Source organism: Vipera berus (genome assembly GCF_964194415.1).
Source record: "Vipera berus genome assembly, chromosome: Z".
Lineage (NCBI taxonomy): Eukaryota > Metazoa > Chordata > Lepidosauria > Squamata > Viperidae > Vipera > Vipera berus.
In genome coordinates, this window is record NC_138205.1 from 94,273,892 (window position 1) to 94,291,549 (window position 17,658).

The 17,658-nt window shown below is 38.4% G+C and overlaps 1 protein-coding gene across 1 annotated transcript in view; it reads left to right on the forward strand.

The window, feature by feature from the left end:
* Nucleotides 1–1,018: 1,018 nt before the first annotated feature.
* Nucleotides 1,019–17,658, forward strand: part of RAPGEF5 (Rap guanine nucleotide exchange factor 5) — a gene marked incomplete at its 5' end in the record, with an annotated part of 141,059 nt that continues 124,419 nt past the window's right edge. Inside the window, 3 exons of the mRNA XM_081342998.1 lie at nt 1,019–1,207; nt 14,522–14,572; nt 14,882–14,988. Coding sequence (XP_081199124.1) covers nt 1,019–1,207; nt 14,522–14,572; nt 14,882–14,988 — 347 coding nt within the window. The remainder of the gene's footprint in view (nt 1,208–14,521; nt 14,573–14,881; nt 14,989–17,658) is intronic.

Here is a 17,658-nt window from a genome sequence, read left to right on the forward strand (position 1 = left end):
ACTTTGTAGAATATTAGTGACTTTTGCAAGACTGCTATTACTGCTTTGAAAACTGTTCTTGGCTATTTCTGCAAGCACATTAATCTTTGCTGTCTGTGTAACTTAGTTTACACATGCATTGATAAGCAGAAACAGCTTCTGAAGAGTTCCTTGCAAAAATGGCCCCTTCTTAACAATTTGGAGAAGTATTTTATTTACTCCAATGCATCTTCAAATGTGTCTGTGTAGACCTAATGATCCATAATCTGCTTTTGTAACTTTGCTCATCACACCTGAACACCAAGCTAAACTATTTTCATTTGTGATATACTTATTGCTGTTTCCCCAGCACGCTAGCTTTCATTCTATACAATCACCTGGATGTTACCAAGCAGCCAATATGTTAACTCTGCTAATTGTGACTCATTTAATAAAGGATAGCTAAATACTAAGAGTCTGAAAAGCCACTCGTTGTAACTTTTATCCATTTATTGCTGTGGTTTATCGACTGTTGATACTATTTGCAATTCTCCAGGGAAGATGTGTATTCTGAAGAGTAGCACACCAAGAAGCCACAAGGTACTATGTTCAGCACACCGCTGCTCCTTCCAAGCCCCTTCCTTTGACTTTTGTTTGTTCCCGTCGTAGCAGTTGAGAAAAAACAGCGTCAAAGGGGGAGGGGCCAGGAGAGTAGGGAAAGGTGGAGGCCATAAGAAATATTAGGTTCCTGGCGCATTACCTGCACCTGAGTGGTAAACGCCTTATTCTGAGTATTTTGGTTAGGGAATCGACCTTTTCGCACAATTTCATTTTCGTGCAAGCTGAAAGCAGTGTTTGTGCAGGCTCCTTTCTCTTTTCCTTCCCAATTCCCGTGAGGAGGAGAAGGAAGAGGAGGAGGAGGAGGAGGAGGAGGAGGACGCCACTGCCGCTGTTGAGGCCAATTCATTTGCCTGACAGTCGTGTTTTGCACAACAAGAGAAAAGGTGCGCGTCGTGCATGCCCGGCAGCTGGGAGAAGGCTTTAACGGCAAGTAGTATGCATGGCTGGGAGCTCCGTTAAGATGCAACCTGCGTGTGACAGGGCCGACTCGTTGCTCCATGACTGTAACGCCACAGACGCCAGAGGCCAGGAGCAGCAAGTGCAGTTGCGGCAGAAGCTGAGGGAACTACCGACCCTGCTCCGGACTGGACTCACGCTGCGGAGAAAGCGCTCAGACGGCGGGGGCCGGGTGAGTGAACGACGCCGGGGGGGGGGAGGCGCGGTGCTCCCAAGAACTGACTCGTCCCTATTACAGGACTTGGCCTCAAAAAGCCAGTGGGTGACTTGGTAGCCAAGGAAGAATCCCCTCACCTCTCCTTTTTGTTCTGTGAGGCATTTTGCACTTTGCTTATTTTAAAAGTGAAAAAAGATCCCCGACACGCAACTGATACCCTGTTAATCATGCATAACTACCACGGAAATAAAATAATTGGCATTAGGAATGGACAGTAATGGTATACAGTAAGAGTCGTATTCTCTTAAACTCCCGCCTTTAATCTGCCTGTGCCATAAAGGGAAGTCTGCCTTTAATCCGTGTGAGGTTTGCAAAGAACATGTAATCTATGTGTAGCATGTAACGTTTGGGGGGCGGGTGGGCGGGTAGGAGGCCATTGACCTGAGTTCGCTGAAATTATGTATCCGCAACTGCGATTGGAATGGAGGCCATTTTTGCAGAAAAGATGTGAGGAGATAGTGCAGCTGTTTGGGAATAGTTCATTCAAGAGTAGCTAGATTTGCAGCTGTGTGTTGAGCACCACCGAATCCAATGAACTTTTATTCTAAGTAAACATACATAGATTGTATCCAACAATGTAACATTTTTTTAAAAAAAACCAATTGCCTTGAAGCGTATTATTTGGGCTGGGAGAGTTTGTTAAATCAACCTTAGTATTTAATTTTTGCCAGGAATTTGTTTTTGCCAGGTGCTGCTTGATATACCAAAAAAAGTATGGTTCTGCATTTAGGAATAAAAAACCAAATGCACAGGTATAGTATAGGTGGTACCTTGCTCAATAGTAGTAACTGTGAGAGGGATCTCAGAGTCCTAGTGGACAATCACTTAAATATGAGCCAACAGTGTGCTGCAGCTGCCAAAAAAGCCAACACAGTGCTAGGCTGCATTAACAGAGGGATAGAATTAAGATCACATGAAGTATTAATATCACTTTATAATGCCTTGGTAAGGCCACACTTGGAATACTGCATCCAGTTTTGGTCACCACAATACAAAAAAGATGTTGAGACTCTAGGTCTAGAAAGAGTACAGAGAAGAGCAACAAAGATGATTGGGGGACTGGAGGTTAAAACATATAAGGAACGGTTGCTGAATTGGGTATGTCTAGTTTAATGAAGAGAAGGACTAGGGGGGGACATGATAGCAGTGTTCCAATATTTGTGGAGTTGCCACAAAGAAGAGGGAGTCAAGCTATTCTCCAAAGCACCTGAAGGATAAGAAGCAATGGGTGGAAACTAAAGAAGGCTAATGATAAAAGTGCAGCAATGAACCTTTGAACTGACAGTGAAGATATTGAAGTGGTAAAAAGCTTCTCCTTTGGGGATTGACTATCAACAATAAAAGGAACCAGCAGTAAGAAATGAACTTGGTAGAGCAGCCATAAAGGCCTTGGAAAAGATATTCAGATGCCAGAATGTGTCTATATCTTTGTTGTTGTTAGTTGTGAAGTTGTGTCCAACCCATTGCAACCCCATAGACAACATACCTACTGCTCATACCTGCTGCTTCAGTGACTCCATCCAGCCACCTCATTCTCTGTCGTCCCCTTCTTCTCTTGCCCTCAACCTTTCCCAGCATTAGGCTCTTCTCCAGTGAGTCCTTCCTTCTCATTAGGTGTGCCAAAGTATTTGAGTTTCAACTTCAGGATCTGACCTGAAGGCAGGATAAGAAGCAATGGATGGAAACTAATCAAAGAGAGAAGCCACTTAGAACTAACAAAAATTTTCCTGACAGAACAATTAATCAGTGCAACAACCTGCCTCCAGAAGCTGTGAATGCTCCAACACTGGAAGTTTTTAAGAAGAGATTGGATTGAAATGACATAGGATTTCCTGCCTGAGCAGTGGGTTGGACTAGAAGACCTCCAAGGTCCTTCCAGATTCTATTCTATTCTATTCTATTCTATTCTATTCTATTCTATTCTATTCTATTCTATTCTATTCTATTCTATTCTATTCTATTCTATTCTATTCTATTCTATTCTATTCTATTCTATTCTATTCCATTCCATTCCATTCCATTCCATTCCATTCCATTCCATTCCATTCCATTCCATTCCCATGTTTTAGCATTTCTAGTCAATTTCTTGATTCAGTGGAGTATTCACGTAATTACCGTACCTACACTAAAATAAGCCACTTAATCTGTGAGGTACATTGTTCAATATATATTGATATCTTTCACTGATTTGCCATTTAACCATATATAATTGCTAAGACTATCCATTGCACATATAAGCTATCAAGGAATACAAATTAAATGTGAGTTGGCCAACTTGAAGAAGCTTTTATGAACAGAATATGCATTGATTAATCATGGATGTGGGCAACATGCCTAGAATTAGAAATTGTAACTGGTTGGTAAAATCAGTATCAGTAGTACACAGAGTAGCATGAAACTATGAATTACTAGCTTTATAGTTTGCTCCATACTTTGTATATACAGAACACAGTAGTCCTAGACTTACTATCACATTTGAGCCCAACATTTGTTGCTAAGTGAGATGTTAAGTGAGTTTTGCCCAATGTTATGACCTTTCTTGCCACAGTTAAGTGAATCACTGCAGTTGTTAAGTTAGTAACATGGTTGTTAAGTGAATCTGGCTTCCCCATTGACTTTGCTTGTTAAACGGTCACAAAAGGTGGTCATAGTACAGCGGGATATTCCAACCATCATAAATATGAGTCAGTTGCCAAGCATCTGAATTTTAACCATGGGGATGCTGCAATGGTCATAAGTGTGAAAAATGATCATAAGTCACTTTTTTCAGTACCGTTGTAATTTCAAACAGTCACTAAACTGTTGTAAGTCAAAGACTACTTGTATTTACTTTTCTGAAGAAATATCAATACCTCAGTGCTGCAGTAAAAGTAACTGACATATACATTTTAGGTTATACTCTAATATTTGCTCACCTGGGAGTAAATATTGAATTTAGCCAAACTTATTTCTGAATAAATAGTATCGAAAAATGTTGATTAAGCAATATTAAGGTAAAGGTTTCCCCGCACATGACTGCTAGTTGTTTCTGACTCTAGGAGCCGGTGCTCATCTCCGTTTCAAAGCTGAAGAGCCAGCGCTTGTCCGAGGACGTCTCTGTGGTCATGTGGCCAGCATGACTAGGCACCAAAGGCGCATGGAACGCTGTTACCTTCCCACCGTAGTGGTCCCTACTTGCATTTTTACATGCTTTCGAACTGCTAGGTTGGCAGAAGCTGGGACGAGTAACAGGCACTCACTTTGTTACGTGGCACTCGGGATTCGACCCGCCAAACTGCCGACTTTCTGATCGACAAGCTCAGTGTCCTAACCCACTGAGCCACCGTGTCCCTAAGCAATATTAAGACTGTAGCATAATTGTAAATAGAATTTGTTTCTAGATCTTATATATTTTTCCTGTAGTTTGTGGAGAAAGATGAGTATCATCTCTCATTGGCTAGAGAAGTAGAGTTGAACTTGAGCAGTCAAATCTCTGGAGCCACATCTTGCCTTTCTCTCCTAGATGAAGCAAGCATGTGTTGCATGTGCATTATTTAGAACAGGGGTCTTCAAACTTGGCCCTTTTATGACTTGTGGACTTCAACTCCCAGAATTCCTCAGGCAGGATGTCTGGTTGAGGAATTCTGGGAGTTGAAGTCCACAAGTCATAAAAGGGCCAAGTTTGAAGACCCCTGATTTAGAAGATTCTCCTGTAAGATAAATGGAGGATCCTAATAGGATGTTTCCTGTCAGCAGTTTTCATAGGCATTTCTAATAAAACTAAGAAACTTGAAAAAAAAATTCCTATCTAGATTGAGAAATCCTTCGTTTTAATACTACGTGATAAGTGAAATCTTTCTCAGCATTCATGAATGTGCTGTTTTGTGACTTTTCAGCATTCATAAACATGTTGTAGTAGCCTGAGGATGTGGTTTTTATTTTTTGTTTTTAGAAAACTGAGTAATTATCTAACCCAGATTGGGATCTATGTGAAATCAAGCATTATTTGTTAATTTAATGAGGGAGATAATACAGTTTTTAGAAAGAAATGATTATATGCCATCCAGGTGGTATCAACTCTTACAGAAAGACCTTTTGTAGGATGATCTGTCCCCAATTTAGCTCTTCCAGCTGTTGTAATTAAATCTACCCTGCTTCAGGTGTCTTCTATTTTCTTCCATTTTTTGCACTGTTACACATTTCTTGTTGGCTAGGCCTTTGTATAATACATCCCAAACATGATAATTTGCCATTTGTGAGAACTCTGGATTGATTTGTTACACAATCTGTTTGTCTTCTCAGCTATCCATGGAATTATCAGGAGTCTTCTCCATCACCAGAATTCAAAAATATCAATACACGGTCTATCCTGTTTCTTCAAAGTCTAATTTTAATAGAAGTTCACAGGGAAACCATTGCATGATTTTGATCTTTGTAGATACAGACATATCCTGGCCTCTGAATGCCTTTCCAAAGTCTTCATGGATATCTTGCCAAGTGCTGGTATGCAGTGTATTTCTTGACTGCTGCTTTATTTACAGTTGATCCTAAAACGTAGAATCAATCCACAAACTTCAGTGTTTTCAATGACAATGCTATGGCTTCCTGCTGTGCCTGCTGGCATTTTGGTCTTAATATTTAATCTTAGTCCCATTGTTCACTGGGTTGTTTTAAATAACTTTATTAGAACTTCCAGATCATTTACATTTTTAATCATCAGAGTGCATAGTGCAGATTATTAGTGTTTCTTCCGATTTCAAAACTCTGATCATCTTCCAATTCAGCCTATCCCAATGTATCCTCAGAGTATAAATTAAATACATAAACTCTCCTTAATTGCAGTGTAAAATTGTTAAAAGCTTTGAAAGATTAATTCTAACCTGAGTGTGCCTGTCCTATGACATTATCCTTAAGGGAAGGTAGATATTAAACCCATCCTTAGGGAAGGTGGATATTAAATTCTCTAGTGGGTTGGTTGTACATGGCATTAAAACAGCACAATAATTACTTATGAGATAATTCTATGTGTGTGCCCATAGTTCTATATTATCAATAATTAGTTACAAAAATTACATTTATATAATATCAAGCTCTGCGATGAAGTGGCTTGCAAATAATATATTTGTTACATCCTAGTTAAGACTGCTTTTTGTTACTCTAGGATGCATAAAATATAATTATGTTGTCACATTATATTTTGTAAAATCAGATTCTAATACAATGGGAAGATAACAGCTGAGTAACAACTGAAAATACAGTATAATATGTTACCACTAGTCATGGATTAAAAAAACTATTTATTATACCTACCCAGCTCCAATAAATTGTGGCCAGTGTACAAAACAAAAGAAAACAAAAACTATAAAATAGGTCAAACCTATTGTCTCATAGACCAGGGGTGCCCAACCCCTGGGCACGGACTGGTACCGGTCTGTGGCCTGTTAGGAACAGGGCTGCACAGCTGGAGGTGAAGGGCAGATGAAGCTTCATCCATATTTGCAGTCACTCTCCAGCGCTAGCATCACTGCCTTAACTCCAACTCGGCTCATCAGGCATTAGATTCTCATAGGAGTGTGAACCTTACTGTAAACTGCACATGCGAGGGATCTATTTTGCGCATTCCTGCCCCCCCCCTCCCCATTTGTGGAAAAATCGTCTTTCACAAAACTGGTCCCTGGTGCCAAAAAACATTGGGGACTGCTGTTATAGACACCTGGACTAAAATGGTCTAAAATCCATATTAAAAAAAACTCCCAAAACAAACAAAAAAACAATCCCAGGTTTGGGATCAAAGCCAGGTGTTAAGAGCTTTTTGAAATCCTAAGAGAGGGTGCTGCCTTTATTTCTGGTGATGGTGTTCCAGAGGGTGAGGGCCAAGAAGAGAAGGCCTAGTTTCTTTGTCCCACAAGAGGCCCACATTTAATGGAGGAGACCTGAAATGTTCCCACTCTGCCAGAATGTACTGGATGGACAGAAGGAATCAGAGAAAAGTGGCCCTCAGGTATTCAGACTCTGTGCCATATGTTGGATTGTCATAGAAAAATCTTAAGTGCTTGCTAGAAATTAAAAATAACTTGATGGCATATATATCAGTACCTTAGAGGGCTCTGTATAGGCAGTCCTAGGTTAACAGTAATTGGGACTGAAATTTCGGGTAAGTGCAATGTCACATGACAGCATGCTTAGAGATGGCAATCCTGACACTCCCAGTTGCCATTGTGAGTCATTAAGTGAGGATCTTATTGCAACTTCCTGCTGGCTCCCAACAAGCAAATTCATTAGCAAAGCTGGCAGGAAGTTGGAAAACCCAGACAGCTCAGAAGCACGCTAATAGGCAGGTAAGTGACTGCTATTGATACATGATGGGCTGTTGCTTGTGATGACTGCTGCACACTATGGGAGAGAGTATAAGAAGCTAGTGCACCTGGGGAGGGGCTGAAGAGGCCGCTACAGACTGAGAAAGATTTAGCACAGTGATTTGTGATCTCTGTCAGCTTCCCCATTGTCTTTGCTTATGGGAGGACAGCAGGGAAAATGGCAAATCATGATCATGTGATCACAAGTTGCTGCAACTTCATAAGTATAAGCTGATTGTCAAGCATCCAGGGAAGGGTGCTGGGGCAGCTGTAATTTTGTAAACCTCTTCATTAGTGCTATTAACTGAGGAGAACCAATAGTTAATAACAAGCACCCATAGTTAATAACAAATGGAACATGGTGGCTCAGTGGGTTAGGATGCTGAGCTTGTCGATCAGAAGATCGGCAGTTTGGCGGGTCGAATCACGAGTGCCGTGTAGCAGAGTTAGCGCCTGTTACTTGTCCCAGCTTCTGCCAACCTAGCAGTTCGAAAGCACATAAAAATGCAAGTAGAAAAATAGGGACCACTACGGTGGGAAGGTAACAGCATTCCGTGCGCCTTTGGCGTCTAGTCATGCTGGCCACATGACCATGGAGACGTCCTTGGACATGCGCTGGCTCTTTGGCTTTGAAACAGAGATGAGCACCGGCCCCTAGAGTCAGAAATGACTAGCACACACGTGCGGGGGAACCTTTACCTTTACCTTTTTATTACTAATAAATCTAAAATATACATGTGTAGCCATGATCTACTAAGCTCTTGCATAGCCTGTAGGATAATATCTGTTTTCCTTATTTCTATTTTGTTCTGATCAAAGAACATTCCTGGACAGAGTTTTAATAGGAATGTATTGTTTTTCTTACTCTTGTTCTGCAATTGCCAGGATACTAATTGGGATTCAAGCCTGTAATGGAGCTAGTAATCTGCAAAAGAATAAGTGGGAATTTATTTTGTATAAACTTAAACCACTGAACTACACAGAGAAAAAATAATTCATGATAGCTATAAATTTCAGGAGTATAGTAGAAAAGTGTTGCTGTCAACATCCCAGTTTTAAAAAGATGATTCCTTATTTACAAGAACCTCTTGCAGTATAAGATGAATTTAGACTAGCACTCTGGTTATTATCAAATTGGAAGGCTGCAGGAATTAATGGAGTATCTACAGAAACATGGCAAACTATAGTCTACATACTGATACTAAAAAGAGGACCTAACAGAGTATACTAACCATACTTATTATAGTTAATTGTATATGCTAGAAAAATAATGCTTAGGATCATCCAGTTTGGATTAGAGACCTACATGGTAGGAGAAATATTAGATGTTCATGATGACTACAGAGAAAGTTGTAGAGCAAGAGACATTGATACTTCATTGAAAGGTTTGTGTCAACTCTATCAAGCTGTGGAAAATGGGAATTCCAGAATAACTCATTGTCCTTATGCAAAACCTATACACAGGCAGGAAGCCACAATCTGGATAATCAAAAGAGAGTCTATCTGCTGAATATATTCAGAGTGATGCTGGATTGGAAGTAAATGGAAATGATTTTATAACTGGAGGGGGAAGCATCAATAATCTGCATTATGCTGATGATGTTTATAGTTAAAATTACAAATAATCTGCTTTTAGTGAAAGAGCACATTGAAAAATTACTAAAATTAAATATAAAGAAGGCTAATGATAAAAGTGCAGCAATGAACCTTTGAACTGACAGTGAAGATATTGAAGTGGTAAAAAGCTTCTCCTTTGGGGATTGACTATCAACAATAAAAGGAACTAGCAGTAAGAAATGAACTTGGTAGAGCAGCCATAAAGGCCTTGGAAAAAATATTCAGATGCCAGAATGTGTCTATATCTTTGTTGTTAGTTGTGAAGTCGTGTCTAACCCATTGCGACCCCATAGACAATGTTCCTCCAGGCCTTCCTGTCCTCTATCATCTTCTGGAGTCCCTTTAAGCTCACGCCTACTGCTTCAGTGACTCCATCTAGCCACCTCATTCTCTGTCATCCCCTTCTTCTATTGCCCTCAACCTTTCCCAGCATGAGGCTCTTCTCCAGTGAGTCCTTCCTTCTCATTAGGTGGCCAAAGTATTTGAGTTTCAACTTCAGGATCTGACCTTCTAAAGACCAGTCAGGGTTGATCTCCTCTAGGACTCCCTGGTTTGAATGCCTTGCAGTCCAAGGGACTTGCAGGAGTCTTCTTCAGCACCATAGTTCAAAGGCCTCAATTCTTTGGTGCCCAGCCTTTCTTATGGTCCAACTTTCACTGCCATACATTGCAACTGGGAAGACCATAGCCTTGACTATACGCACTTTTGTTGGCAGGGTGATGTCTCTGCTTTTTAGTATGCTGTCTAGATTTGCCATAGTTTTCATCCCCAGGAGCAAGCGTCTTTTAATTCTTGGCTACAGTCCCCGTCTGCGGTGATCTTAGAGCCCAGGAAAATAAAATCTGTCACTACCTCCATTTCTTCCCCATCTATTTGCCAGGAATTGAGAGGGCCGGATGCCATGATCTTGGTTTTCTTAATGTTGAGTTTCAAGCCTACTTTTGCACTCTCCTTCTTCACCCGCATCAAGAGGCTCTTTAGTTCCTGTTCACTTTCTGCCATTAGAGTGGTATCATCTGCATATCTTAGGTTGTTGATTAATTCCAACTTTTGATTCATCTAGCCCTGCCTTTCCCATGATGTGCTCTGCATATAAGTTAAATAGGCAGGGTGACAGGACTCCTTTCCTAATTTTGAAACAATCAGTGGTTCCATGTCCAGTTCTCACTGTTGCTTCTTGACCTGCATATCGGTTTCTCAAGAGACAAGTAAGATAAATCATGCAGTCAATGATTTTCCTGTGACACTCTTATGGAAATGTAAAATGGATGTTGATGAAGCAGGCTAAAGTGTATCAATTGTTTTGAATTTTGGTGTTGCAGAAGACTCCTAAGAGTGCAAGACAATAAAGGATCATCTAACAAATCAATCCAGAGTTCTCATTCAAGACACAAATGAGCAAGCTCAAATTATATTTTTGACACACTATGTGAACACTAGCTGTCTTGAGAAGTCTATAATACTGAGGAAGGTGAAAGGAAGATGATCTGCACTAATGTAGATGGATTTGATTCCCGGAGGCAATGGATGCAGTGTTGAAAAATTTGGAGGGCCAGATTGGGCACAAAACTGGAGAAGGATAGACCTAATAGGCTCCTAATAGTACCAACTGAATGGGACATAACCAACATCTCTTAATGCTGTTTTCTGAGGGAAAAATAGGAGAGGTCTACTTTTTTCTGTCCTATTTATGGGCTTCAGAGATATTCACCAATGCTGAATTTTCTCATGGTTGTGTCACTGTACATTATGCATAGTAGAAAAATGACAACAATGATGTGCTTCCTTTTTATATGCATCCTCTTAGTTTTGTTTTATTAAATTAAAATAGATCCTTAATCATGTGAACCTTTAACCAGATCAGAGTAATATAGTAATATACAATATACAATACAGTAGCAAGTGTATTGTATTACGCATGAAACAAATAGAAGAGGAAAATGCAGGGAGTAGCATGAAGTATCAGTACAGGTGACCATTATTATTCAAGAGAAATCCATGCTAGGCAAAACTAATAGGTAACGAAACCACAGATAATATTGCTGTCTTCTTCTGAAAGATTTTCCTCCATTCCACTGAGGTCATTTGAATAGTGTAGCCGTATTTATTACCCTTCTGTTGTGATTGGACCTTATTAACATCTTGGACTTCGTCTCTTCCTCTTAATGTTTTTTGAAGTGAATGGCTGATGGTGCAAGTCCAGTCATCATGCAGTTCTTTCACAATTTTGGTAGTGGGGGCACTTAATTGCATGGCCCCATAACCTAAACTTCTTTTTTCACCTGCTGAGAAATTGTTCTAAAGGTGTTCTGCCGAGAGGAAATAAGTTGGAACTTGCAGCTGGAATGACCCAATAAGATTTGCCACAAGTGATTTTTCACTTGTATTATACCTAACCTTTAAATATTCTAAGCAATAGCATGTTTACCTTTTTTGTGTACATACGTGTGGATATATGAATATGGATGTTCGGTCTCTCTTAATTAATCTGCAAATAATGAGCCATCCATACAATGAGATAAATTAAATGAATAAACATACAGCTCTGATATCTCCAAGTAAGTGTTGAAAAGTTCTTCCATATAAATTTGGGAATTGCTGTAATTAGTAGATGGCTTTATATACTGCACCAAGCCATAAATGGTTTGCTTGGTTTAGGTTTATCTTTTCATTTGAATCCAATCCAATGTGGTTCAGTACACCATACTTGACAAGCTGGGGCTTAACATTTAACACCTGTGCTGCTTTGATTCATATTCATAATTGTTGGTGTCATAAGAACCAATAAAATGCAAACTGTTTGACAGTGTTAGAGGGTTGGAAATGCAAGCATTGAGTATAAACCTACTTTTTCAGTGCTGTCGTGATTTAAAACTGTTGCTAAATGAGGAGTTATTAAGTGAGAATACCAGTGTCTGGATCTTATTTATATATATATATTGTTTATTAGATTTTTTTATTCTGCCCTTATTAGTAATTCAAAAGTAACTCTAAGTTGTGAACATAATTAATACTTGTTTCTCTTCCTATTTTCCCCACAATAACAACCCTTGTTAAGTGCAGACAGTCAGAAAGATGATATTTATAACATCATAGGACTTTGCCAAAATCATCTTGGTATTTATCTCATACTACATGGCACGTTTTCACTTGAATGCCATCGCCTTCCTCATTCAGTTTATTTGGGGACTGTTTTTTTTTCTTTTGAAAACAATGAGTTTTGAGGCATTTGACATCAGTCTTTCAGAAGGTTCTAGTCATCCACACAAACTGAAATGTACAAGAACAAACCCTTGTCTATGACTTACTTTAAGTGGGCCTCTTGTTTTCCCCCTTTCCTTTTCCTTTCCATTCTAAATACATGTAGGGAACCAAATTACAGGTAGTCCTTAGTTTAAGACTACACCTACAGTGACTATTCAAAGTTACAATATCGTTAAATGAGTGTGACTTATGACCAGTCCTTGAGGTTGAAGCTTTTGAAGCCTCCCTGCAATCATTTGATTGCAATTTAGGCACTTACAATATCTCAGGGTTTGCCACAAAGAAGAGGGAGCCAAGCTATTCTCCAAAGCACCTGAAGGCAGGACAAGAAACGAATGATGGAAACTAACCAAAGAGAGAAGCAACCTAGAACCAAGGAGAAATTTCCTGACAGTTACAACAATCAGTGGAATAACCTGCCTCCAGAGGTGGTGAATGCTCCAACACTGGAAGTTTTTAAGAAGAGACTGGACAGCCATTTGTCTGAAATGGTGTAGGTAGGGTTTTCTGCCTGAGCAGGGGGTTGTACTAGAAGACCTTCAAGGCCCCTTTCAACTGTTTATTTATTATAATTATTGTTATTGTTGTTGTTGCTGCTGTTGCTGTTATTATTAGGCAACTGGCTCATAATTATGATGATTGCAGTGTGCTATGGTCATGTGATTGTTATTTGTTAAATTCCCTGTCATCTTCCCATAAGCAAAATCTGGGGTAGTTGTCAGGATGTTGCAGGTCACTCCTATAAGTTGCTCCCACTCTGTAGCTTTTTCTCCTGTGGCAAGGGATCTTCTAATCCAGACATGTCAAACACAAGGCCCGGGGGCCGGATCCGGCCCGCGAAGTGGTTTCATGTGGCCCGTGAAGCCATCCTGGAAACAGTGAGGGAACGGCCCCCACTGCCGTGGCCCTGGCCCAGAGACCCTCCTTCTGCCAGAGACCCTCAGATCTGTCCCACTCCTGCCCAGGCCCCCATAGGCACCCTTGATGCGAACGATGTAGAGCTGGCCATGCCCACCCAGTAGGCCACGCCCACCCTGGCCATACCCACCCAGCCCCCTGAGGGCAACCGCAATGCTGATGTGGCCCTCAATGAAATTGAGTTTGACACCCCTGTTCTAATCTATAGTGTCCCCTGCTTGTACTTCCTATTGCCTGCATTCCCTCTGTAGTTCCTGCGTACAGCACCTACCTGTCTGCAATTTATAACCCCAGCCACAGCACCCACCTGCCTGCATGCAACATTGCAGTTACCTGAAGTTTTCACTTTAATGATGCTAACAGGGAGTGCCAGGATTGCTGTTGCTAAGTTATGCAATCACATGATGACACCTTTTAGGACTGTATTGCTTAGCAATAGAAATTCTGGTCCCAGGTGCCATTGTAAGATAATAAAAAGTTTAACAACATGGTGACTAAAGACTATAAGTAAAGACATGATATTAAGCAGTCCTTTGTAATAGTGGTAACTTCTTTTTAGAAGGCAAGAAAGAAAGGAAAGAATATGAAATTCATATGGTGTTCTTTTTACTTTACAAAAACGTGGGCCTAGAATAATGTTGCTAAAAATTTGATCAATTGATCAATAGAAGCATTCAGCACTTTAAGATAATATTTAATAATTTAATGATAAAGTAATAATGAAGGGCTATTTATAGAAGTAAAGGAATTTTTAATTTTAAATATTAATAAAAATCAGTTTAAAGGAAGCCAAAAAGTCTCTGGAATTTAGGGAAAAAGGAATTAAGCATATTTAAAAAAAAAGAAATTCAAAAAGATCTTTGGTATTTTAGATTTAGATTTAGATTTTATTAGATTTATATACCGCCCTTTCCCGAAGGACTCAGGGCGGTTTACAGGGCATTTTAAAATCACATCAATATAAAATACAAAGTTAAAAGAGAATTAAAAGATTAAATTATCCCTGAAAATAAAACCCCAGTTAAATATTTTATAGGCAAAATATCAGTGTCAAGTTATTTGTAAGAAATGTTTGTATTTATCTGAGTTACCTTAAACTAATCCTTATTGTTATACTTTTTATTCTTATTTACAGATTATATCTAGGAGAATTTCAAATCCATATGTGGAAAACGCTCCTAATAAGGTATTGTTACTGTTGTTTCTCTATCTGTATTATTATAGAAACTCTAATCACATTCCTTCATTGTTTTGAGCTATTTTATATTTAAATGCAGCAGTATTAACAGCTCTTTATTTTTGAGCCCATAATTGCCGTGTGGAATGTAATTTTAATATATAATTTTTATTGATAACTAAAACCATTCTTTAAAAGGTGAATGAAATTGTGCTGTAATTGTTTGCTGTGTCTTGCAAATTTTATATACTTGCAAAGCTATATATATAACTGTCTAAATTGCAAAAATTAATGTCCGTCCAATTTATCTTCTTTTAGATTTATGGAGAGGATGCCTTGTGTGCTGGAAGAGCACTCAGAAATGTTTTCCGGTTACAAGCTTCTGCTCTGATAAAAGATAGAATGTCTCTGATGGGCCTTTGCAGGTAACACTGCATTTCTTATTTTAACTTCTGCCTGCTCTGTCATTCACTTGCATTGGGTCTTCAAACTTGGCCCTTTTATGACTCATGGATTTCAACTCCTGAGGAATTCTGGGAGTTGAAGTCCATGAGTCATAAAAGGGCTGAGTTTGAAGACTCCTGTTCTTAAACTGATAACTTCTTAATCCAAAGCAATCTTGTGGTGCTATGTAAATGCAGTGATTGTCACCAGCAGCCTACATGGAAATAACTTTGTGATCTGAGTAAACTGTTTTTATTTGTAATTTTGTTGTTTGTGTGTTTTGTGTGCTCATCAGCTTCTGAAGATTCTTAGTTATGTGATTGTGTTAATTACTTTCTGACCTAGTTTGTAGCATTGTTCTGCCATAGATTACACAGCCAGCCAATTACAAAGAAGTTCATCAAACCCTAGCATTATGATTCAGTTTTTCTGAAGCTAGCTAGTTTTTAATATAATGTCAGTAAAACTATGCAGACCTTGGTCATCCATTGATTACATCATTAATTGTAGTATATTGATTAATAATAATAATAATAATAATAATAATAATAATAATAATAATAATAATAATAATAATAAGTTGGAAGGGACCTTGGAGGTCATCTAGTCCAACCCCCTGCTAAGGCAGGAAACCCTATACCATTTCAGACAAATGGCTTTGGATTGTGATGGTTCTGTTTAGTTTTGTTTTATTTGAATGTTTAATTTATGTGTTGGCCTTTGGCTATAATAAATTGATTGAGTTTTGATTGATTTGTAACCATAATCTGTGCTTAAATTGAAGTGCTACTTAATTTTTGGTTTATTAAATCATGGTTACACAAACCTTGGATTGACGTGATGCACAAATACAGTCAGAATATTATAAACTTGATTATGCTGATAAATTATGACAGTGACAGAGATGAATTGTTTGTCATGAAACAAGAAAACGATCTTTGATTGCTTTGATTCCCCCCCCCCAAAGAATTGGGATCTTTTCCAAAGATTCTTTTTTTCTACTTTATGAGTCCACATTATCTGTATTTAAGCTTTAACTTCATTATTCGTGTTCTAGTAAGCAATCCGATTTTACATCATCGTCTATTTTTTGCAGTCCAAGATGTCTTCAGTAATTTTTTCTAGCACAATTCAAAATCAGAATCATTTTTTATTATGGTCACTGACCAGCATTAAAAACAATAATAATAGTAAAAAATAAAAATACAAGACAAAATAATATATTGCAATTTGTGGTGGATTAACAGTGGGCAGTTAAAAGTTTGTCTAATTTTACATAGGGCATAACAGAATTGGGCCACATTCGGAGAAATTACTTCATACTGATCTGATAGTAGTAGTTGCACATAAAAAAGATCGATATTTCCCAGATATTTTATTAGGTAAGGTGTTACAATTTGAACCCGTGAGTCCTTATAGAAGATGCAATATAGGAGAACATGAGCTATAGTTTCAATGTCCAGAGGGGCCAATCTCAGCTGATATGGTATTTTTTTGTATGACCCATTGAAACTGCTGTGGGAAGTGTGCTATATGGTAAAATTACTGTCATTTGGATTTTGGGGACTATTATTTGATATAAATATGTCATTGCTTTAAAAGGGGGAGTTTGCTCAAATAAATATTTTTGGGAAAAGCAGCCCTATCTTGCTGGATTTCCAGATCTTTAAAATGTTGTTTAAGTGTACTAAGTGCACACTCATACTCCATCATTAAAAGCATATAATGTAATGTCTTTGGAAGCAAAGAATTAGTCTTTTCTGTATCACTAGGCTACAACTTCCTGCTTGAGGAGGGGTTGGACTAGAAGACCTCTAGGGCCCCTTCCAATTCTGTTATTCTGTTAACTTAGTTTTCATAGAAATTTTTAGAGCTGAGTTATGGAGTCATATTAGTTAAAGAACCTATCCATCTCCATTTGGTTTAATTAATTAAACTAATTAAAATATGTAAGCGATTTTTAATTGATTAAAATATATTTAAGCCATTTTTAATGTAGAAAATCATTCACTATGGGAAACACAAGTAGAACACAAGTATCATTTTTTTCTTTTCTTCCCAATAAAAATAAAGATTTCAATCAGAAATAGACAAAAATATATTATAATTTAATGTTAATCTGTATGTTAAAGTAGTAATAGAGCCTTTTAATGTTATAAAATAATCTATTGGAAACAACACTTCAATAGATTTAGAAACATTTTTTCAATGAGAATGATAAACTTGATCACTTTTGCATAATTTTTAAATCTTCATTTTATTTTTGAAAGGGTCAGTCTCATTTCGAGTACACATTTTTATTTTTATTTGTTCCAGCAACTGTAGAAAATTCTGATTTTTTGCTAGCTTGTGAGAACAAATTCTGGCAATGTTCCAGCTTTGTATTTCATACCCTGCTTATGCACTCAAAGTTGGAGCCTTGCCAGAACTCCTTTAAGTTTTAGGTTAGACAGACAAGCTTTCGGGGGATGCAGGAACTGATTTTGGTAGTAATTCAAATGTGTGTGTGAAAGCCACGAGGGTTGCACAGGCAAAAGCAGACTCTTGTCAGAACTTACCAGCTGTTGTCCTGTCTAGTTGGAATAAGAACAAGTTCTGATTGTAACAGTGGTTCAAATAATTCCACAACTGTTGTGGCTCAAATAATTATC